General features: G+C 34.0%; 1 protein-coding gene and 1 non-coding gene across 2 annotated transcripts in view; both read right to left on the bottom strand.

Moving 5' to 3' along the window:
- Nucleotides 1-8,430: 8,430 nt before the first annotated feature.
- On the bottom strand, nucleotides 8,431-8,549 carry LOC150102241 (U6atac minor spliceosomal RNA). The gene has a single exon (XR_016548972.1). It is a non-coding gene; the product is annotated as a U6atac minor spliceosomal RNA (small nuclear RNA).
- Nucleotides 8,550-21,516: 12,967 nt separating this feature from the next.
- Nucleotides 21,517-25,464, bottom strand: part of LOC150102240 (uncharacterized) — a 266,604-nt gene continuing 262,656 nt past the window's right edge. Inside the window, exon 18 of the mRNA XM_090399535.1 lies at nucleotides 21,517-22,048. Coding sequence (XP_090255661.1) covers nucleotides 21,749-22,048 — 300 coding nt within the window. The 3' untranslated portion in view covers nucleotides 21,517-21,748. The remainder of the gene's footprint in view (nucleotides 22,049-25,464) is intronic.

Raw genomic sequence — 25,464 nt, 5'->3', positions numbered from 1 at the left:
TCTAAAAGAAAACCGACATCGTTACAAATTGTTTCATGGAACGCAAATGGTTTATCTATCAAATTACAGGAGTTTGCAGCAGAAACCCAACCAGACATCATCCTCATAAATGAAACACATCTTCGTCCAAGTGACAAAATCAGAATCAACGGTTATAGCACTTACCATACAGACATATGATTTGCTAGAGGTGGAGGCACTGCCATCTTTGTGAAAAGAAACATAAAACATAATTCAATAGCCGACCCCAAACAGAACACGTGGAAACTACAGGAATAGAAATACATATGGAAAACACAAGCAGTATTACGATATATGCAGCGTACAACCCCCCAAATAAAAAACTCCTTGAATATGACTTAGATGTCATACTAAATACAGGCAGAGCAGTGATTAGAGCCGGAGTTCTTAATGTTACGATATATGCAGCGTACAACCCCCCAAATAAAAAACTCCTTGAATATGACTTAGATGTCATACTAAATAAGGCAGAGCAGTGATTAGAGCCGGAGATCTTAATGCCAAACATTCGGTCTGGAACAGCAGAAACTCAAATATTAACGGAAGAATACTCAACTCTTACACCACTTCAAAAAATATAATAGTAATAGGACCCACTGAACTCACACATTACGGAGCAACGACGTCCTGATGTACTAGATATAGCTATATTAAAAAACATAGCGCACAGCTATCAGATACATGCAATCAACGACTTAAGTTCTGATCATAACCCCATCATATTACAACTAGACATCATACAAGATTTAACAAAAAACACCACCTCATTTATAAATTGGAAACATCTTCCTTCAGCCTTCCAGGAAAACCTTGGTCCAATACCGTATATAACATCTGCTGAAGATATAGAAAAAGCAGTGAAAACTCTTGAAAAACAATTACTGACAGCTATAACACAGGTAATAAATATAACCAAATGTGCACCATCAAATAAACTCCCAGAGGATATAAAACGCCTTAACCAAGAGAAAAACAGATTAAGAAGACAAAATCAGAGAATAATGGACCCAGCGGATAAACAAGCAGTCAATAGAGCAACAAATCAGGTTCGATATGCCCTAAAGGACCACCGTAACCAACACTGGAATAACAAAATTCACCAATTAAACACAGAGGATCAATCAATATGGAAAATGATGAAATCACTCTGTTCAAACGTTTTACATTTCCTCCAATCCAAGGTGAATCTAATGTTGTCTACAACGACGAGGAAGAAGCTGAAGCATTTGCTGACAGCTTAGAAAAACAATGCATCCCCAATTATATCAATACAGATATAAATTTCATAAGTAAACTTCACCCCCAAGTGGGTAAAATAACTCAAAACGCCTCACTCCAATCCAATAACAAATCCGTATCACCAACAGAAATATGTGAGATTTTAAGAAACCTAATAACAAAAAGGCTCCGGGTCCAGATGGAATAACAAACAAAGTGCTCAAGCTACTTCCCCGCAAAGGGGTTATGCATCTGGTTATGATAGCCGAACGTGCTATTCTCACACGGGTTCAAGAGGCAACAGATATCAACCATGCCATCATTAATGCCATCCTGCGGCTAAATTATATCCCAGATCGACGGGAAATTGCCGACGTTTTCTTGATTCCCAAACCTGGAAAAAATACACAGTTTCCTGAAAATTACAGACCAATCAGCTTCTTTCATGCATAGGTAAGATAGCCGAACGTGCTATTCTCACACGGGTTCAAGAGGCAACAGATATCAACCATGTCATTCAAGATGAACAATTCGGCTTTAGGAAATATCACTCCACAACGCTACAAATTTACAGAGTTATCGAACATATAACCCAAGGGTGTGAATGGCACTAACACTCTGGCGCAGTTTTCCTGGACACACTCAGGCATTTGATAGCGTGTGGCATCACGGACTAATTTTTGAACTACACGAAATTGGTATTCCATTAACAATAGTTCTACTTATCAAATCATATCTAAATAACAGAAAATTTAAAATAAAACTCAACGGTATCAGATCCATAGAGAGGAGAATCACGGCCGGAGTCCCTCGAGGCTCTCTGCTATCTCCCCTACTATTCTCCATATACATGGCAGATCTCCCCAAACTGTCCCCAGCTATCACCGCTCTATATGCCGATGACACAATCATTATAGCCAGATACCTCTGTCCACACCTGGCCACAATCAAGCTGCAGAGAGCAGTCAATGAATTGGAGGATTGGTACACCAAATGGCGTATCGCAATTAATCCAAACAAAAGCTCTGCAGTACTTTTCACCAGACGTAAAGCAGAACCGAATACAAGTATACAAATGTTTGGTAAAATCATCCCTTGGCGCAATTCTACCAAATATCTGGGAATTCATCTTGATAGACGTCTAAACTTCAAGTCACATATGGATAGTGTCGCCCCTAAGGCAAGTCAGACCATAGCACAGCTATATCCACTTTTGAATAGGAACAGCTTCCTAAGCATAAGCAACAAAATTCTCCTTTACAAATCGGTAATCAGACCGCAACTAACCTACGCCTCTCCAACCTGGGGTCACACGACTAAAAGCAACATCAACGGACTTCAGATAATATAGAATAAATGCCTAAGAATGGCATTTAATGCCCCATGATTCATCAGAAACATCCAGAAACCAATCTTTCAGATATTAAAACCTACATGACAGGCATTGCGGAGAAATTCTTCACAATCACGGATAATCACCCAAATCAGCTAGTTCGACAGGCAGTTGACTAGAAGCCCTCAGATTGTTTCAAACATAAAAAACCGAAATCCTCCATCGCAAGAGAAAGCTGATACAGCCTCAATGCTCACAATGGGCGGGTAAATTACCCACAATAATCTCATCACCCACAATCTAAAATCCAACTAAATGCAACTATGCAACTCAACAACCTACCAAGAAATTTAAAACCCATAGATAACTACAGAACATTAAAACACGAACTCTGGAACATATGTTAACAAAGTTAATATACCATTAACACTAATATATATATCAAAAATCGTTAGCATCCAATGCGTACATCCCATTCATAAACAGTAACAACAACATAAAGAGTGAAGAATAAACACTCTCTTCATAAAAGTTAACCCAAGCTTCGAAGTAGGTGGGATTAACTCGCCTCACTCATGTACACGTATTCCTTATGATCAAAGAATGCAGATTATGTAACAAAACAGTCAGTAAAGTATATAACAATAAATAAGATACTGATTATTATGTGATATCATTAATATAATATTACTATGTAACATGAAAAAATAATGCAATAAATTATTCTTATTATTAAAAATTATGTAAATAATGAGTTTACATTGTATGCTTGTGAGAATTAGGAAATATAATATTTTAATTGCACATGTGTAAATACTGTTGTATAATCACACTTTCTCCAACTTTGAAAAAAAAAAATAATAAACTGCAACATGCAATATTATATAACTTGTGTAACTCTGAACTAGATAACTGTAAATCATTACTGTGATTATTATTTTAAAAAATACCAAAAAAAAAAAACTACGTATGTTATCATCATTATTATTGAAATCTTATTATATGTAGCACTCAGTGCTGAACCTTGTAAAATAATATACTGAATGTTACTCAAGATGATCATCGTATATATGTAAATATTTGAGAGATCAATTAAAAAAAATAAAAAAAAAAAACGTGACACCACTTTGTACTCCAGGGAGTCCAAAGATTCATCGCGAGAGGACACTCTACTCTACATCGCTCAATACTAATGGACCTGAGGATCTATTATATGAAGGAGCCTGTGTAGCTCAGTAGAAGTGGCGTTTGCACTATACAGCGTTTCCAAAATTAGGACAATAAATTGCAAGAGGGAATTAAGTGTAATGATAAAACTTTAAATCAATAGCCAAAATATATTATAAAATGAATATCGAATTGCGATCTATAGGTTTAGTTGCAACATAAAGAACAGAAGAATGATAGCCTTGGCGAGATAGATGAAATCAGACTATGAAAAAAAGTTGGCTGAACAAGTCAATGGAATTATGAGAGAATCTTTTGCCATGTGGTAAGTCAAAGGAAGAATAACCATGGAGTTTAGTGAGAAAAGATGATAGATCTCATCAGAAACCATAGCTAAATAGATAGTACTTTGGTAGAGGACAACATGCCTTGGTTAAAGGTAGGTCCTTATTTAGCAATCTGCTCACGTTTTATATTAGAGTCTCACCAAAGTTGGATAAGCAAAATATAAATTTAGAATATAATAGATGAGAACCAGTTCCCGAATTAGTCGATTTTTAGCATGGGTATGCTTTTTTTTTTCTCCTGAAAATTCAGGATTAATCCCACAACTAAAGAAAATAGACGAATTCACACTCTTTCAGACAATAATAGTGTTATTGTCATGGGCCACGAGGTGGCAGCACTTGTCTGCCATACTCTTCTTATCTGATTCCTATTATAATCATGATTATAATAGGAGGAGCTATAGTGAGCAGCGGTTTGGTGCTTATTTGTCTTCAAAAAAGTCAGCTAAAGCTAATACGCTGCCTACATTTAAGATTTTACAATATAGCTTTACAGAAAGTTTACAGCTGAACACAAGTGAGGTGAGGAGAGTATTTTGTAACAGTTGTTAGAAATATCCACCCCCCCCTCCTTTGTAAAATGAAACAATTTCTTCCACTTTTCACTCCTTTGGAACATGTCCTGTTGCAGGACTTATGTTAGGAAGCATGGAAAGAAACTGATTAGGAAGCATGTTCCAGTTGGTTCCTAATCAGTTCTCATGCTGTTAACTTTTCTCCACAGCTTATAAAACCAAGGTATTGATGTTATTATTATTATTCAGGCCTTCATGGAGTCAAAAGATTCATCGTGGGAGGTCCTGACTAAGAAACACAGCCTATCAAGACTCATTAAGTGAGGTCCCTCAAAGTCTATCAAAGCACTCCTTAAACTCATTGACCGTTCTCGCTCTCACCACTCTATCAGGCAATGCATTCCATGGTTCAACCACCCTCCATGCAAAGAAACCACTCCTCACCCTCTTTCTTACAGTTTCCTTTCATAACTTCCAGGGATGGCCCCTTGTCATGACTCCTTCCTGCTGTTCAACCAAGCAAAAGAACTCCCTGGTGTCAACCCTGTAACCACCTCTCAACAGTTTAAAAGTCTCAATCATATCACCTCTCCTTCTTCTATCCACCAAACTCTGCAGTCCACATTCCCTCAGCCAATCCTTATAACTAACATTGTACAGTCCTGAAACCATCTTTGTTATCTGCCTTTGTACCCTTTCCACAGTTAATTTATCCCCTTCAAATCCTGGGAACCAGATCTGAGTACAAAAGTCTAGTGTGGTCTGATCAGTCTTATTCAACAGAATGATAACCCTTTTATCTCTGCAGGTCAGGGTCCTTCTCATTATTAATTATAAGGTTTTCATAATCCTCCCACCTTATTCAGACATCCATGAAATCAAAGGACTCATCACGAGAGGTCGACACTCCCACACAGATCATTGAAACATGAACACATTTACAGTTTCTGCACTCACAACATATTCAGGCCATGCCTTCCATTCATAATTCCCTGGAGCATTCCTTGTAAATATACAGTGGTATACCTCCACACCCAAGCTCCTCCTCATGATATTGCATTCATGAGAATGAAATACTCAGATAAAATGTTTATTAAACAATTCACCTGTATCCTCTGCATCAGTTACCACTCTAACACTGACATTAATTATTATCATCTTCCAACAGTCATCCTTTCTTCAAATTATATTCTGCCTGCTATGTATGAAAAGGACTCACTAGGATTTTTCTTGGCTTGAGTGGCTAATTTCTGCTCTCACACTGCACTTTTCCTTTCAAAGATTGCTGTTGCTAAATAGCTCTTGATCAATGCCCAAGAAGCATCTCTCTCTTTTCCACTCAATTCCTCCTTTCATACTATAGTTCCTATTTGTCTCATAAGCTTTTCATAATCACTGGCTCTCTAGTTTTCCATACATCCCTTCTTTGAAGAAGTTTTCAAATGACTGGCTACACACCAAGTGATCATATCATGGCTGTCACTGATCTGATATGACTCTCAACCCTCCTGTGCTCTCCATTACATATCGTGCACATAGTTTTCTCTTAAGAACTCAAGAAAGTCACTTTCTTATTCTCTGATGCTCTCTTCATTCCAATCAATATTGGTATAATCGAAATCACCCTTCTCTTGCTTGCTAAGTCAATTTGCCTATACATTTATCTCCATTCAGAATCCACTTCCCAATCTAACCTCTACCTCACACCGTACTGCTCCAAAACCACTGCCACTATTTTCTCCTCATATTTCAACCTGAGGCAGGCATAATTCCCTTGCTAACAGCAGCAGCACTCTCCCTCCTTTCTTGCTTTTTCTATACTCATCAAAATCATCATATCCTTCTATTTCTATTCCCATCCAGATATCATTCAACCTTGTTTCACTCATTCAAATTATTTACTGGCAAATAAACTCAATCATTGCAACAATTTCATTTCCCTCATTTTGATACTCCTGGCATTCGTAAGAAAGCACAGCAAGATAAGCACTGCTTACCTTTATGCTTTGTCCCACATATATCTCCTTAGACCAGAGGCATGCCAGTAGTGTCCGGCGCCTGTGTGCAAAACTTTAGTTGGTGCACCTATCTCCCCCCCCTCCAATAAAAAAATCACTTTAAAAAAAAACGTTTTTTTTTTTTAAGTATTTCCTCCTCTTTGGTACCTGTGTGCATCGCACGCATGTTTAGTCTAAGGCCGTCACACCCTTGCCTTAGACTAAACATCTGATCCACTCTCCTGCTCATTTTGATCACCTCTGACTTCTGCTGATACCTAGTTCACATCACTCATTATATTTCCTTCTAGCAACACTCTCTCCAGTTGATTCACACCAAATCTATTTAATTGTAACCCATCTCTTTCATATAATTCCATTTGTTCCTTAACTGCATTCCATGCATCAGCAAACTGCATCCCTTTTTCCTCATACAGCTCTGTTAGTATGTTAGTATACCATTCATAATTTTGGCTTATTGTCTTAACTCATCATTGTCATACCTGGGCAACATACCAACTACTCTTCCTACCACAATGTTGTTTTCACTCGCCTCAATAATCTCCCAATATCTGTCTTCATATTCTCTTTATACCCAAACAAAACAATTCCTATCATCACCAGTAACTCCCTCACATTTACTTCTCATATGCAAAGCATCAATCATCCAGTTTATCCTCCTTCCTGGAAAGAATGACCTTGTGCATCCTATCATCCAATTCTTTTTCTCCACTCTTTCATTTTATTTTTTTGCACTCTTGCTTTCATATCCACCAAACGTTCTCTAATTGCATTTTGCATATACCTCATCTCATTTTTCATCTTAATCATTTCATTCTTCAACACTTCCATTCCAGCAATCATGCCCACTTCTGTTCCTGCTTTTGCTTCTATGCACTAATATTCTCTTGCTCACTCCTCTAGCTGAGGAGTGAGCAAGAGAATTCTCAGTCTTATTGCCTTCTACCTTTTATTTAATATTCATTTCTCATTCTCAAATCATTTAAATCACTGCAGTCAATTAAAACATCACACTTTCTGCAGTCAGTCTCTCAATAAACACATTCCACATGTATATCCCTTTTTGATAGTAACCTTTTCTTGTTTGACTAGCTCCCAAACCAGTATCTGAAGATGTCTCACCAACTGGCAGCTGTACTAATAACAACTGCATCCTGTGAGGAATCATGAAGTCCAATACTCTAAAACCTCAAGTTGCTTCCATCCTGCTTCAGATAGTTATCCTTCAGAAATTCATTCAATTCACTCACCTTGTACTCAAACACTGTCTCCTAATTCCAGTCCACATTCCTATATAATTAAGATTTCCATTAAAATCACCTTTCTACATGCCCAATCAATCTGCATAAACATCATTTTATAATCACCATGCTCTACATTTCCTGGACATCCTATTAGATATACTGTTCTATTAATTTCGATCTAACACTAAACAGATTCAAAATCTTCACATGTATTACCATTTTCAGCTTTCACTCTTAGTGAACACAATTCCTCTGCTGTCATTAATGGCACACACATACACATGCCCCACCCCCCCCGTTTTCACTTTCCATCATGTTTTTTTTTATTATATTATTATTACATGACACCTCCAGGGAGTCCACAGACTCATCGAGGGAGAGCACCTACTCTACAGCTGTGTCCACAACTCAATCAACTAACCACAACTACACCAACACCATCTACCGTCCTCCACCACCACTAGTATTTCCACAGACAATCACTAATATCCATGCCCACAGTGGGATTCAAGCCTCAGCCTTTTAGCTAGAGAGTGGATACACTACCACTCAGCCAACCAGGCCGGCAAAAATTGGTTAAGTGCTGCAAAGTAAGCAACAGCGCCTTAACCTTATATGCATTAGACCCAGAGGCTGGTCTGCCCTTATTGAAGGGAGTGCTAACCTTCTCTCCTTTCAAACAACACAATGGGATATCAGACAACCAAGTTTTGCAACATCAATTACCTTTGTGCATAAATTAATCAATGCAACAAACTTAGCTCTCTTATTTCTGCTGCCCCTTACATTAGGAAGTATACAAACATAATAAGTCCACTCCCTTAAGGCCGTCTCATTAACACCATGTATCTTTCAGCATGTTGACATATCTGGAAGATGTTTGCAACTGTTCAATTTTTACAATTTTTTTTTTTTAATTTTCTTTATGCCTATGTGACAAAGTGCTGCAGCCAATTTACAGTTTTGTATTTTTTTTATATATCACAGCTTTTTTTTTCTTGCTGCTCCTAATTCAGTTCCATTTATGAATAGTTGCCAGCATTATCTAGGGTTACCATGATCCCAAATGAGGAATCAAGGGTTAAACTATTTCATCACCATTTTTTCCATTTTATTTGACATGTGAATCAAAAGCATCCCATTTACAACTCCCCTTTACTTCAAATGTTAACTACTATAAGACTATTACACTTTTTTATATATAATCTTTGTCAAGTAGCTTTATTTTTATCCTCCATGTTTCGCCAATTTTTTTCTATTGGCATCCTCAGGGAATATATAAGATTATATATAAAAAAAGTGTAATAGTCTTATGAATAATTGTCAAGAAAAAATTCAACATAGTTAACTACTATATTTAAATTTAAACCCTCCCAACAAAAAAAGTTTAATCGCATCACATTCATAAGCATGTTGGATTAAAAGATGTTTAGGTGGTAAAACCTAATTTACAGTATAGCTAACCACCCATCTGTCCATATGGATGAAATATTATATCAGTTATTTTATACTTGACATCATTTCAATTTCAGTGAACTGAAAGTTTAATCTACATCTGTATGGTTAATTAATTGTCAGTTCTGTTTAGAATTTTCAAATGAGTGACTTCAGTAAAGAAAAGTAAATAAAAACAAATGAAAAATGAAAATATCTTTATTTTACCTGAATTGTAGAAAATTTACCACCTTTTAAAACCTCCACATTTTTATAACAATTACAACAAAAACATGTTAATTATCTAGGATAATGACAGTAACTAGGGCTAAGATTTTCTAATTACATGAACAGTTATTATTATGGGCACAGTTCTTATCTCTGTGCTTTACATAATAATCATATGTACAGTTATTTGCACACAAAATGAATGATGCAGTTCTTACGACTATGATAATCAAATGGGGCGGTGTGATAGAAGACATTAATGACATCCTAATTTACAAAATATGAGTTAGTGTTGCCTAGTATAAACCTTAGGAAATATGTACAACATACTCTATTTCAAACAAGGATTCTCTATATATACACGGCAGTTCAGAAGTCCAGCTTTAGAACTATATTTTGTAGTGGACAATTGTGGCAATAAGGGAAAGGTCCAAGTTACATATGGACACAACCATATTTACAACCTTCATTGTGAAAATAGTTTTTTCTTTTTTTTTCCATTTTAGTTTATTATTTTTCTTTTTCGAACCATGTCATCACACACAGTTTGATTTTGAATGATCTCTTTGATATTCTTAATTGCCCCTCCTGAACTTCAGCATTCTATGATAACCAGTATCAAAATTTTTTCAATAGTGTATAAAATGCTAATTCGAATTGTTCACAAAAGATAAATGAATATAATATTTTATGGCTTTTGATGCAGGAGGCACTGAATTAATTCTAACTATAAAAAATTTCTCATTTTTAGTTTATTACTGATATTTTCATGGGATTTATTACTTTGCAGTTTATCAAGAAGAAAGATATATATACCATGGAAAATAATTTTCAAAAGCAAGAAAGAATAAAATAATCTAAAATTGCTAATGTTAAGAATTTACATTAAAGTTCATAATTATAAAATACTGTATAAAAACAATGATTCGACAGTAAACATGAATAATACAAAAACTTAAAGTTATAAGTTATGAGTTCACTATGTGAAAATGGAGATCACTCGTTACCGAAAATACCAAACACAGTACATTGATGTGGCATCTGTCTAGAAGAGATATACATATAATTAAAGGATAGAATCATAGTATGATTCAAGTAGGCATGAACTTACTTTCAAGATTATTTGTGAACAAACAGGAACATTTGCCGTATGTTCACTAAAAAGCAGCATAGGAATGATCATATTTGCAGTATTATTATAATCAAATTAATCATTTAAGAAGGCATATTCAATAAAAAAGGAACTCATACACATGAAAGAAAAGCAAAGCAAAAAAAGAAAAAAAATTAAATTAAAAACAACGAGTTCCTCTTAGCATATTTATACATCGAAATTATGTGACACTGTGATCATTATCAAAATTTCTTTAACCATGCTACCGGCCAGGACGTACATATATATATACATCCATATTACTATGGATGCGAAGTGCATATTAAAATTGTAATACCATTCATATTACATTGAAACTGATGATGGGTACGAAGCTTTTGAGGATGCGTATTTGATCTTTAATGGCCGGTAAGGTGGTTAAGAACTACATTTAATAAAAATTAACCTATAAACATGAAGGTGAAATATATATACAATAAGAGATGATAATTATAAGCTTATACTTAACAATTTTTATGTTTGGGATCTTGAAACTGTGAGACTTTCTAGCCTTCATGATAAGGACACAAATGGCAGTTTTAGAGGAAAATACAAAGCAACTGTAGCATTCTTTACACTGCTACTAATTTCTATTTTACATTCATTGCAAATGTTTAAAAGGAAAAAAAAATACAAAATTGGGAATGCAGAACTACAGCTGCTAATGAACAAAGAATTCAGCAAAATGATATTCACAACATGTTAATGATATTAATCATTACTATTATGGTGATCTCTCAATTATCCCTTCACATAACCAAACCATCAATTAACATGACGAATGACATGCTAACGGAATAGCAAAGTCATCTAACTCTTGGAACACTATTATATGAACCATGTCTTCAGTTAACTGCATGCTCAATTAACTGACCAGCAAATCAATTTCCCAATGTGATCAAATTGAGAGATTACTGTACATTCACAAAAACAAGTACAAATCTAAAGTGGTTGAAAAGAGAGAAGGGATTAAGATTAACTAACTTATATATATATATGTTTAAGATTTAAAGATATCTTTAATTCTTTCACAGATACTTTTCCATGTAGATAATAAATATGATTTGACATTATTTGAAAGAATGAGTATATGAAATGAATATAATGCAGTGCGTGTGGGGGGGTAGAAATTACAGCTTACAGGCTAGATATGGTCCTCGCCATATGTTTCGGTGCTGAGAGCTAGTGTAAAAGATTGTCTATAACATAATATTTACATATGTATTTGGTTTTAAAAAAAAAAAAAATTGTCAACAGGCATAATTACCTCAACAAGAGAACTACATATAGCATATATGGCAAAATGTAATTGTCATTATAACTGCTAAATGATTTTTTTTTTGCACGTACCACTATATTTTTGTACTATTTGAGGTTTGTGCATGTGGTTGCTGTTCAGTTATCAAAAGCCTGTAGCAATTAGCAATCAATTAACAGAGACAGAGAGAGAGAAGATAAGGTTTGTTTGTGTAAACAAGATTTGTTCATGATGAGATCAGAGTCATATCTCTTAGTAGCAACTGAGTGGAGACACCATCTTTCATAGTAATTTGGTATGCGACAACAATAAACTGTATATTAGAAACTTATTCACTTTTGTTGACTTTGATAGTATTAAAAAAAGCCTTATTTCCACACTGTTATTAAAGATGTCTTTTGAAAGCCAGCAAAATATGATTATGTAATCTGGCCACACCTGCAAGCAATAGTATACACACTGATGAGGGAGATTCAGACAGATAGGATGGTGAACATAGGTAATAACATGCAGAATTAAGGATAACAAAAGACCTAAATTGCTTGCTTATTTTTGCAAAATAGGTTAAGGGGAAAAAAAGGCATTTCTAGAATGGATAAGGCAGACATGAAATGCATTTAAAGCCAGACATGATAATGATATGGAAAAACAGTTTTAGTCTTCCATAATAAATTTTTAACTTCTAATGAAGTAATAAGAATAATAATTAAGAATTTATAATTAATTTATTCTTAAGTATAATAAATGTAAATTATATAAAATTGTGAAATCTTAGTTTAAAAAATATGTATTTGTTTCATCTACGAGTTATGAATTTTTGAAACTTGATATTATATGTGTTGCATAAAATCAATAAAATAAAAATTTGCGGCTTTGTTTCTACTCTACACTTGCATTATTACAAATCAGAAGAGAACATCAAATATGGAACTATGATCAAAAAGTTCACATGAGCTTTACACCATGATTGTTACAAGCAAATCTAAAGCACTCTCTGAAACATTTATATCTAAAGCACTCTCTGAAACATTTATATATAGATACCACACATATTTATACATGCATTTTTTCCATTAAAAACAACAGCTAGAATGTAATATCCTAATATCTATAAGATGAAATTATAAGATATAGTATATAAAATAAAAACAAAGAGTATATTTTTTTAAGCTTTCATAACAAAGAATTCATAGTTACTAACATCATTTGTATTTATTTTTGCAGTGAATGTACACAGCATGTGTACATGGGTGCACACCCAAGGAGCCCTGGCCCCCCCAAAAGGTTAAAAAGACTAGAAAATTTTCCAAAATTCTTTTCCTAATTAAAATTCTTTTTTTAATTTTTTATTTATGTTGTGTCGTGTCTTCTATTTCTATACTACTTATGAATTAGCGGTCACATAAGGTGGGAATACCCTCTGGCTCTTGGGAATCACAAGGCGAACGAAGTAGTGCCCGGATGATACTTTGTTTGCCAGAGCTGGGCCAGGGATCATGGGTATCATGTATTGGCGATCACTACAGATGCTCAGTCATAGGTCGTATGCAATGCATAGCATCTATTCTCAAATTGTCTACTCAACTCGCCCCCCCCAAGATTAAATCCTGAGTGCGCCACTGGTGTGCACACACACACACACACACACACACACACACACACACACACACACACACTAGTTTAGTCATTTCTCTCTCAGATTAAAAATATAGCAAAGGAATAAAATACACAAAGATCTTGTATAGATTTTCATCTAACATTACGGCTACTAAGATATACAATTAACCAGCAGTCATTAGCAGAAATAAGTTGTAATAACAGGTAAGATGCCCTATCAATTATGTATTTATATCAATAATATATTTAATATGTTATACAATAATTAATATAACATAATATTATTTAAATTAAGGGGATATTAAATCCCACATTGTTTTAAAACCAAATAAAACCTAGGAAATGTGTTTTACATTATGGAAAATACCAAGAATAGCGATCAGAACTTCACCCCCTTTGCTGCGAGTTGCCTGAGTTTGCATTACGTACTTGGACTACTTGCATTAGCTCACGCTAGTAGTCGCCATACTTTTATAGTTTATTATACTATATTCGGCATGAAACTCTCTGATTTCAATCTTTGAGTTTCTTATTCAGTTTTAAAACAATGTGGGATTTAATATCCCCTTAATTTAAATAATGTTTATATTACCGAAATGAAGCCTATTGGCTCTTTATATTTAAATAACATAATATAATTTTGTATAAGCCTCAACAAATATGAAACACCTAAAGTTTTCTATTTATGAAAGAAAATAAGAATTTACAAAATTCTAAATGAATGGTAGGTCAAAATATTTGGTAGCAATGATTAATAATTGCTCTCTTTTATGAAATGACTGTAAATAAAACAGTGAAGTGCTATACTGTACTTAGTTTGAAGAAAGAGATTTTTTTCCTTCTTAATAAAATAGTGGCTGTTTATTAGTATAAAGTCAAGTTCTATGAAAAGTAAGTTGGCTTTTTGTTTATGATATCAATGATTCAAAGCTTCATTACAAAAATTTGTAAAACCCCCCCTTCACTACTAAAGAAGAGAGCTCAAATAAAAAATTTTACTCAAAGAAAATGGACAACATCAGTCTCCTCCTCTACAGCAAAATTATTAAACAGTTTGTATTTAACAGACGATTAAACCATTCTATAAAAAAATAAAAAATTTAAAATTAAAAAACAATAAAAAGAACATCAATATATAAGGCCAATATAAGACCAATGCCCTCCAGCAATAAGCACCAAAAGTCAGGAAGAATACATCTACAAATAGTTCCAACAGGGAGTATGTAATCAAAAAATAATTCCCTCTTCCTCTCTTCAACCATTGAAATTATGGTTGAAGCAGCTAAGGCTATGAGGTCAGTATGCTACGTCTGTTAATTGCATGAGGCAGGATAAAATGTACAAGTTTTTTTCTGGAAGGAAAAACTAATAATTTCATATGAGACCAGCTAACTCACCTTCAGCTGAAAAAAATTGTCATAAAGGTTTCTGATATTCTAGATAGGATTCGAACCCAGATCCTTTCAAGTATGTTATGGAGGCATTCCAGTAAGGAAATCTGATTTCATTTAACACAATTTCAAACAAATGTAGGAATCCCTTGTTTTACAATTAAAATTTACAGTTAAAACAAAATTTTACAATTAAAACAAAAAACTTGTTTCGAATAATAAGATTTTTGAATTAACATAGTTAATAAATTGATACTAAATTTATTTAACACAAAGTAAAAATTCACTTAACACATTCCGTTCCATTCATACTAGTAGTCAGGAACATTGACCTTTAGGTGAGGGTAGCTTAATCAAATCACTAAATACAGTACAGAGACAATTAACATCTATGTAATATATTTATCAACAGTTAATGGAACTGGAATGAAAAGTACCTTTCATAATGAAAAACATCTCCCCTACAGACACTATATTGCATACAGGCAAGCAAAACAGTTTTATTGTTGTGCCAAGCACAGTAGCTAACTAAATACATTTGTCTTAACATCCTCTTTCAAATTTTCAGTTGCAGAAAGTGCATGGTAATAGCTGTTTATAATGCAGTCAGTGGGTGCAGAAACCAAATAATTTTTATAAAGCAAATAAAGATTTATATACATATAACTTGAAGTTAGAACTGTATTTGAGATTTTCTATATAATTATGACAACTTAAAATAATAATTTTACAAATAAAATTTAAATGAAAACATTCAAACTATCATGCCAGATACATGGTATTTTTAAAACAGAAAATTGTACCTGTCCTATGTGAAAGAGACATAATATACCATCAAATGAATTCCTGCTTGAAGCAAAAACATGCGGAGGCACAGCCCTGTTTTGAATTAAGTCATGGTGTTTTTGCCGAGAGTTGGTTCATAATTTCAATTGATGCACGTGCCTTCATAACAAAGTGTGAATGTATGTATTGTACATATGCGATGTGACTGTGGTATGCATTGTGATTCGAGCCACCATTAAATAAGCATGTGTTGACTAATTGTTTACTGACTTATATAAATATTTTTATATTAAGAAATTATCTTCCAACATTGACTATGGATAAAAGGAAGAGTGAAATAACAAGTGCCAATGATAAAAAGCAGCAAGGTAATCACTTCAGAGCAAAAACTTGAATTAATTAACAAATATGAGTGTGGCGATTAGAAAGTACTACTGCACTGAATGAGGCAATAGTGTGAACACTTGTTCATTTAGTAAGTGTTCGGAAATTATTAAACCTGCATTCAGAAAAACTGAGTGATAATGAACTCATTAACATTGATGAACAGTGTATGTATATATATGAAAAACAAATTGATTGTGATGATATATTCCTGAAAATTATATAAAATGTACTAATGAAGACCATAAGTTTAAAAGAAATTGAATCACTGTTTCGAGTTATTGAAACTTTCAAACAACAACTAATGGATAATGACCATAATCTTGATTGCAGTATGCAAGTCTGCTGGAATGTAAACAAAGCTCTGAGTTATGATTGTGAGATGTACACAAAGAAAATGAGACAAAAGTCAGTGCAAAAGTATCTTGTTCAAATATTTCTCATAATTTTCTATTAAATAAATTTTATTATTTTTAAATATTTAAAAACATTGTGGTAGTAAAATTGATAAAAATAAATGTATTTTAAAAAAAGAAATTTATTAAAGGTTTTGAAAGCACATGGATAAGTTGTAATTTTTTTAATTGCTTATTATATTCTATTATCATGGTGTTTACACAGGATACATTAACTGTTTAAAGTGAGGCATTCCAGTATACACATATCTTTTTTGAGATAGTGAAATTGCATGCCATAATAATAAAAAAACTAGTTTGTTGTTTCAAGTGCATTAAAAAGCATGCCTTGTGAATTCCAGGGATTGCTGAAATAATTTACTTTATTGTAAGTGTTTTTGATTTTCAAAAAAATAAATTAAAAAAAAAACAGACACACACACACCAGAGCAAAAGAAAAATATTCACTATGCAGTATCGAGGATTGCATTTGTAGACTTCAGATCTGATTTGACATTACCTTTAGGAAGGTAAGTTCTGCCACTTTTGACAATGTCTTTTTATTTAAGCAGCACTAATTAGAACTTCAAACACCATGTAAAGTACTGCACATTATTGCTGAATGGGAAGCATCTAGTCTTTGACTTTACACATGAAAGGCTCTGTCTTAATGGATATATATTTTTTCTGGATAATGTATTTTCTGATAATTTAAAAATCAAAAGAGATTTTACATTGAATTAGCAATTAGCACCAGAGTACTATTAGAAAAATAAAAGTCTTTTATTAATGTAATGTATAAGCAAACATGAAAAATCTTTCAACAACTAGCTCTAATCCAGAGTATTTTAATAATAAGGTGTTACCCCCCTTTTCACTACTTGTATATGGGAAATATATGGCTTCTGCATTACTTCAACCTTAGCATCTCTTCTGGGTCCAGCTCCCACTGATGAGACCTCAATAAAGATCAAAACCAGTCTAGGTAGTGGCTCATCCCATTATGCATAATATTATACACATTTGAAAGGATGTAAGCTTTGCATTATGGGACACTAAGGCAATTAATGTGAAGTCATTAGTCTCTGTATACAAGTAGCCCAGTCATGTAGATACTTCACGCACAAACTTTGTTTGCTTATACTTGGATAAAGGATTAAAATAGGAATATAATTTCTTGGTATTATTAATTTAATTAAATACATTAGAAAAATCAAATATTAGACGGTAGTTGATCCATTAGTGATCAGCTACTGTCTTTGGGAAACTAACCATAACGCCAAAAAATCGTACAGCATAAAATAAGCTAAAATAGATGCAGTATAAAATGGTTACTGCACTTACAAACTAAGAAGAAAACAATGTTGATGCAGAAAACAGAGTTGTAAAATATAAATGTATTGATCACTTTTTATGGATACAAATAGAATCACTGTTGTTGAAGTTATTTTTAGCAGTTCATTAGGAAGTTTCTTGGCTCGACTTTAATTTAATCTGACAGACAGTATTCTTCCAGTCTGCAGTATAAACTTATGCCTCTGCAAGGGACTTGACAGCAGAGGAACAGGAATAGGAAGTCCCAAAAACAGTTTCCATCAGGTGAACATAAAGAATGTATCTGAATTAAACTAAGTCAGTTGAGCATTCTCTAATGAACTATAGAACAGACTAGAAAAGACCAGTCCTTCAAAAATCAAAAGAAAGGCTGCTGCTGAGTCCTTAATAAATTTTTCTAATATCTAAACAACAAATGCAACATTATTTCCAACTCAGTTGGGAATAATGATGTGTTGGAATTATAAGATGTAAGACTGTGTGTTGGGCTGGAAGAAGTGGAGCAAGCAAGGGTCTTGCAGTTATGATATTATGAGGAGGAGAAGGACATGGCAGATAAAAAAAGGTGACTGATTACTTTATCAAGGCCATGAACAGACCATATCTAGACTAACCTTGCACTTAGCACCTTGTCTTATTTGCATGATGATATGAAAATCTCGAAAGGGATGCAGAAATAGGACTAAGATATTTTCAGAAATGTAGAATATAAATTATGAGAGTTGGATGAGGAAGTGTAGGTGCAGAGTAAACCAAGGAGGGGAATAAAATTATCAAGATGGATAAATTATTCAGAGCAGTTTACCAGATGGATATCAGAAGGATTTTTCAAAGAGATGGGAGAAATAAGAATGAGAATTCACCAATAGAAATTGAATAAGAATTGTGAGAGTGGGTTTTTTGCCTGGAGAATAGTGAGTGACTGGAATGTATTACCAAGAGAATGTCTTGAGCATGAGGATATGAATGAATTTAAGATGTGGTATGGCAGGTTTTGTGGCATTTAGGGTCCATACCCTGCAATGAATCTTGATTCCACAGAGGTGTGTTGGGATAATAACATCTTTCCTCTACTTTTCTCATCGTTGAACTTCTTTAACATCACAGACCTCAATACTGTACATAAACATAATTTTTCATTCAACATAATTATTATTATATACTATTTTTCTTTGTCATTCAAGTTATTAAGTTTCTGAACTCAAAGTGGAAAAAAAATATACAGTATATTAGTAGTTATATATGCAAAGATAATAAGTAGAACTACTGATGCTGTAATTGAATAGCACAGACTAATGGGTCATAAAAAAACAGTTTTAAATTTATTGAAAGTTCTTCCTTCCATTCCCACTCTGCCTATTTTTTTTTATTGCCTCATCCTCTCTTCTGCATGATGTGTAAGTGATTAAATCCTCCCCCTCCCACACACAAATATATACACACACAAAATCAGCAAAGTTAATTAAAAGATGAAAAGGCAGTTTTAAAGAAAACAGATATTGACTGGACAAGTTTTATGCTCATTTCCATTTGGTAACTGGAGTAATTAAAAATGACCCATGTCACAAACTGGTCAAAACACAATGCAGTTGAAAAAAAATCTTACATTAAAAAAATCAATAATAACATTTTAAAAATTTCTTGCATGGGCATGCTAGTTGCCAACGTTCTCTAGTAAACACTAAAAGTAATCATGGGGGGGGGAATAAACTTTACAGGATGAGTATTTTCAGCAGCCATATAAAATTTTTTTGATAATTTAGTTATCATACATTGTTACCTGTAAAAACATACTTTTCATCTTAATAGTAATTAACTTGCCTTTAATTATCTTAGATAACATGAAGTATTTTTTTAAACCTAAAGTTGAAATGCCATATAAGTGATTTCTATATTCTATGATTTTAGAATATACATAAAAACAGATATGCATCTTCATAATACAGCCAACAACAACAACAAATTCTTTAGCTGGAAAGACCAGAATTCAAATACTGTCTTGGATGCAGGAAACATTTATAAAGACTTTACAGCTAAAGTTTAGTTAACTTGTCTTAAACAGAGGTGACAGGGTTTTTCCTCCACAAAAAAAACTGGTTATCTCTGTCTGTGTGAGACTGGCTTTATCCCTGTAAACATACAAGCTAGCCAGAGAATGCATGCATCGACAGAGAGCAGAATATGGAGATAGGATTAACTGGTCTATCATAACCAAATATTGTTTGCCACTCTAACAGGGCATTGGATCTAATGCAAAAAAAAAAGATAGGATTGGGGGTGGGAGTGGGATAAAACATATATTTTCAGAATGATATGGACTTAAACACATATCAAATAATCAAACTTATTTACTTGTATATTAAACTTATTTCTATGAAATGTATAAATATTTCATTTGCAGATGCCAACATATTTGTGTAGGCATCTGCAAAATAAATAATGTTATCATTTAATAACTTAATTATATGTTTTCATAATACTCTATAACCTTTAAACTATCTTAAAGATATCTTTAGTCCACCTACTGTACTAATGTATAATAGGTTTACAAGCTTTCATGGGTGAGATTTGCATAAAAAAAAAATAATAATTACATTTCATACTTATCTTTTGGATATTCATAAATGAATCTAAGAATAGGTTTCGTGTCTGAATGTACTTAACCCTCTCATGCATAAGGGCCTCATATGAGGACACATAAAAATCATTTTTAACATATACAGGGCACAAATTTAGCAAAATTAATGAATTTGGTAATACTGTAAGATTAAATGGTACTGTATCATCATTATAATTTTTTATAAATGAATATAAAAATTCATGCACAAGAGCGTTAACCAATCTCAAGATGTATATAACTTACAAATAATAGAATGATGTGACTAATGTAAGAATTTTAAGACATCCTACCAAATTTTGGAAGTATGATTAAAAACAAAAAGAACATTTTATGATATTATATATCTAATGTCAGTATATTTGCTAGCAATAATTATCTTATACTTGTTAAAAATTGTACAAAGGTTAGTTGCATCGATGAAGCAATCAGAATAAATCTGATTTCTTTGTAAAAATCATTTTGAGAACTTAATTTTTAAAACTCTGATAAAGTGCTATTTTCTTGCATTCTGAAAATCTCATGGGCTATGATATGTCAGAGAACCACACTTTTTAAATGAAACAAATTTCCACAGGCTAAATTTTCTTATCAATTATTCAAGCAATGAAAAGATTGTTCCAAAATAAAGAGAAGTAACTTTTAGACCATAAAGTTGCAATACTTAATCACTTTTTTTTGGCACTGGAATCACATCCATTCACATTACAACAGTTGGATCCTATTATTTCTAGATGTAACAAACATTTAATGTTGATCACGACTTTGGATTACAATAAAGAAAAAAATAATGCTAATTTTATCAGAAGTCTTTAACACACACACACACACACGGTCTATTAAAAATACCATATTCTTAGCTAAAGCACATCTTCTTATGTAAAAGAAGACTTTTAATAAACTCTATACTGAAAAAAAAAAAGAAGTAATAGTGTTCACTGAAAAGATGGATTATGAAGTAAATATCTTATAGAATTTTTGCAAGCTTAAACTGTAATGGTATAAATTACAAGTTTTAAAACATTCAACTTGAAAATTAGTGATGAGTTATGAAAAACATCTGCACATACATAAACACATAAGTACACCTGAGCTATACTTTGAAATACCTTAACAGACAAAAACAAAAAGCTCTTCCAAAAATGATATATTTTACATAACAGATCATAAAATTAATAATTTCCTAAAGTCTGTTGCAGTGAAATGCATACACTAGAGCACCACTTGGACATGATGGCAATTGCATGGCAGACTTGGTCAATTGTTACTAAATACTGTTTTGCAACATCAGTTTGTTTCATTCTTCAACCATATAGCAGGTACCCACTGTGGCTCTCTTTCTAGAATATTGATTTCTTTTAAAAGTTCATTGTAAGCTTTTTCAATATCTGAATTGATTATCACCATATCAAAATAATGGCCAAAATTTTCTTCCATTTCTCTAGCTTTCTCAATAATGTCTTTTAGTTCTTCATCCTTTGCACTTGCTCCCATTCTGAGACGGTTTTGTCGAAGTTTCTCAAGTGCTGGAGGAGCTACAAACACTACATATGGCTTGAGGTCAGATGATTTCAATATCTTTAAGGACTGAAATAAAAACAAGAATATCTAAATTAATACAAAATGTATTAGTGACTTGTAGCAAATAAACAATCATTTAAACTAACACTATGTGCTAAAAAGGGCAAAAATAAATAGTTAATATAACTAAGTAGTCCAAGTGTATTGTTGCTATAGTGAACTCATAATGGAGACCAAGGAAATAGTTTGTTATTGGGAGAAAGTTTTTTTCTAGTGAATTTCCTGTTATTTTAATGATATTCACACTCATGAAAGATCGTAAACATAGAACCCTACACTAGATTCCATGGTACTTTTCAAGATATTTATTATAAATTATTATTATACAATTTGTATAAGAATGATGGCCTGAACTTGAATTCATTTGGCATCAGAAGCCTGGAAAAATTACTTCTTGGTATGAGACTTAATGCAGAGAGTCAGGGAATTCATAGAACATCAAGGGAGGAATGGGAAAAATGTGTGTGAAAGTTCAGCTATGGTATACAAACGTGATAAAGATATAAATGCCTTTGAACATGGTTATGTATGTGGCATAGGAGTGGAAAAATATGCTTTGGGTTCAGACCTTTTAAGTATGTCTAGGGAGGGAAAAGAGAAAATTCTAGAACAAGAACCAAATACATTGCATATCTAATTATAAGAATAGGCTACGTCGTAATTTATTATGTCTATTACACAAATGCCAGGAGCATTAGAAACAAAGGGGTTGAGTTTATTGCTTTATTGAATACGATGTGGCCTAAGATTGTTGGCATTAGTGAAACCTGGCTATCAGAATCAGATAAGTGGGATCGAGTGTAATGGATATACTATTTTTAGGAATGACAGACGAGATAGGAGAGGACGAGGAGTGCTACTAATGATATCAGATGACTTAAGTCCAATTAGGGTAAAAATACAAGAAAACAATGATGCTAACAATGTCCCATGTAGCGATGAGTTTGAGTCTGTTTGGTGTGAAGTGGAGGTTAACAGAATGAAATATATGGTGGGGTGTTGCTATAGACCTGGCAGCTCAGTTGTAGGGGACAAAGAAATGCATCGCCAGTTTAGCCTTATGGGTACCAAGCGAATAATCATTATGGGTGACTTTAATTTTCCAAACGTTAATTGGGTAGAAGAGAAATCTCATGATCAGAAAAAAACAGGAATTTATTGAATTGTTGCAGGATAACTTTCTGAAGCAGCATGAAAGAACGAACTCGAGGTCAAAGAGTGTTGGATTTGCTCATAGCGTCAGAAGGGATCTCTGTCAAGAATATAGCTATTTTACTACTAATTGGTGACAGTGGTCATCAATTCTTTCTTGGGAAGTATCTACTTGTATTGAAACTATGATTAAATCAGGCTACATGCTTAATTACAAAGCTGGAAATTATGATCAACTTAGAAGAATATTATCTTTGGTCCCATGGTATCAGTTACTGAATGGAAAAAATGTCAGCAATGCATGGGAATCTTTGAAAGTGTTTGAATAAGGTGGTATCTGAATGTATCCCTAGTGTTCGAAGAGTAAATAGGTTATTATTATTATTATTATTATTATTCAGTTCTCCATGGAGTCAAAAGACTCATCGTGGGAGGTCCTTCCTAAGAACATAAAGTCTGTCAAGACTCATCGAGGGGAGGTTCCCCCTCGATGAGTCTTGACAGAACACAAAGTCTATCATACCACTCCTTAAACTCATTGACCATTCTCGCCCTCACCACTCTATCAGGCAATGCATTCCACGGTTCAACCACCCTCCATGCAAAGAAACCACTCCTCACCCTCTTGCTCACAGTTTCCTTTCGTAACTTCCAGGGATGGCCTCTTGTCATCACTCCTTCCCGCTGTTCAACCAAGTGAAAGAACTCCCCAGTGTCAACCCTGTAGCCACCTCTCAACAGTTTAAAAGTCTCAATCATATCACCTCTCCTTCTTCTATCCACCAAACTCTGCAGTCCACATTCCCTCAGCTGATTCTCATAACTATCCTTGCACAGTCCTGAGACCATCTTTGTCATCGGTCTTTGTATCTTTTCCACAGTTAATTTATCCCTTTCAAATCCTGGGGACCAAATCTGAGAACAATAATCCAAGTGTGATCTGATCAGAGACTTATACAACAAAATGATAACCCTCTTATCTCTGCAGGTCAGTGTCCTTCTCATAATTGCAGCAATCCTCTGTGTTACCTTCACCACCTTTGCAATATGTCCCCTAAACATCAGGTTTCTATCAATCATCAACCCCAGATCTCTTGTCTCCCCAACTTCCTCCAGTATAACTCCTCCCATAGAGTATGCAGCATCCCATCGATGTTTCCCAAACCTCAAGACCTTACATTTTGCTGCATTAAACTGACACCCCCATTCATTTGCTCGTCGATCTAGCTTATTCAAATCCTCTTGCAGGGCTACCACATCTGCGCTATTACTAATAATCCTTCCCAGCTTCGCATCATCTGCAAACAACTGAATATCCCCTTGCAATCCACTGGCAATGTCATTGATATAAAGGTTAAACAATATAGGTCCTAGTACTGAGCCCTGTGGGACCTCACTTGTAACCTTCTGTCTCCTTGAAACTGCTCCACCATACACAACTCTGATACCTATCAGATAGCCAATCCTGAATCCAGTTGACCAATCTGACATTCAGACCCATGTGCTGCAACTTAAATATCAGCTTATCCTGTGGCACCCTGTCAAATGCCTTTGCTAAGTCTAAGAAAATTGCAGTATATGCCTTTCCCTCATCTAATGTTCTTGTAACTTTATTATAAAAGGCTAGCATATTGCTAAAACAAGAGCGCCTTTTCACAAATCCATGTTGACTCTCACAGATAACATTACCATCATCTGCCCAGTGCTGTATATGGTCCCTCACTACTTTCTCCAAGATCTTAACAACTACTGATGACACACAGACTGGTCTATAATTAGACACTTCCAGTCTGTTACCACCCTTATGCAATGGCACTATCTTACCTTCCTTCCGTTCCCTGGGCACCTTTGTCGAAGCCAGACTTTCATTGAAAAGCCAGGTTAAAGGCACTGTCAGTTCCCTAGCACATTCTCTCAAAACTCGTGGTGAAATACCATCCAGTCCCAAAGCTTTATTGACATCCAGAGTTCTCAGTATCTGAAACACACTCTCCTCCTGCACCTCTAAACCTCGAACCTGCCCTATCCCTCTAGTATTAAAATTTACTCCTCCAGGATGAAATACTCCAATAAAGTGGTCATTGAACAATTCCACTATGTCCTCTGCATCAGTCACTGTATTCCCATTTTTATCCCACAATATCATTCTTCCACAGTCATTTCTCCTCATACTGGCCACATAGCTAAAAAATTCCCTAGGATTTTCTTTGGATCTTAGGGCCAATCTCCTCTCATATTCCAGTTTCGCTTTCCTTACCACACTAGTCACT

The sequence above is a fragment of the Typopeltis vanoorti genome, chromosome 10 (assembly GCF_054136105.1).
Source record: "Typopeltis vanoorti isolate ZY-2024b chromosome 10, IOZ_Tvanoo_1.0, whole genome shotgun sequence".
Lineage (NCBI taxonomy): Eukaryota > Metazoa > Arthropoda > Arachnida > Uropygi > Thelyphonidae > Typopeltis > Typopeltis vanoorti.
The sequence above is the reverse complement of the archived record's forward strand: the minus strand, read 5'-3'. Positions and strand labels throughout refer to the sequence as shown.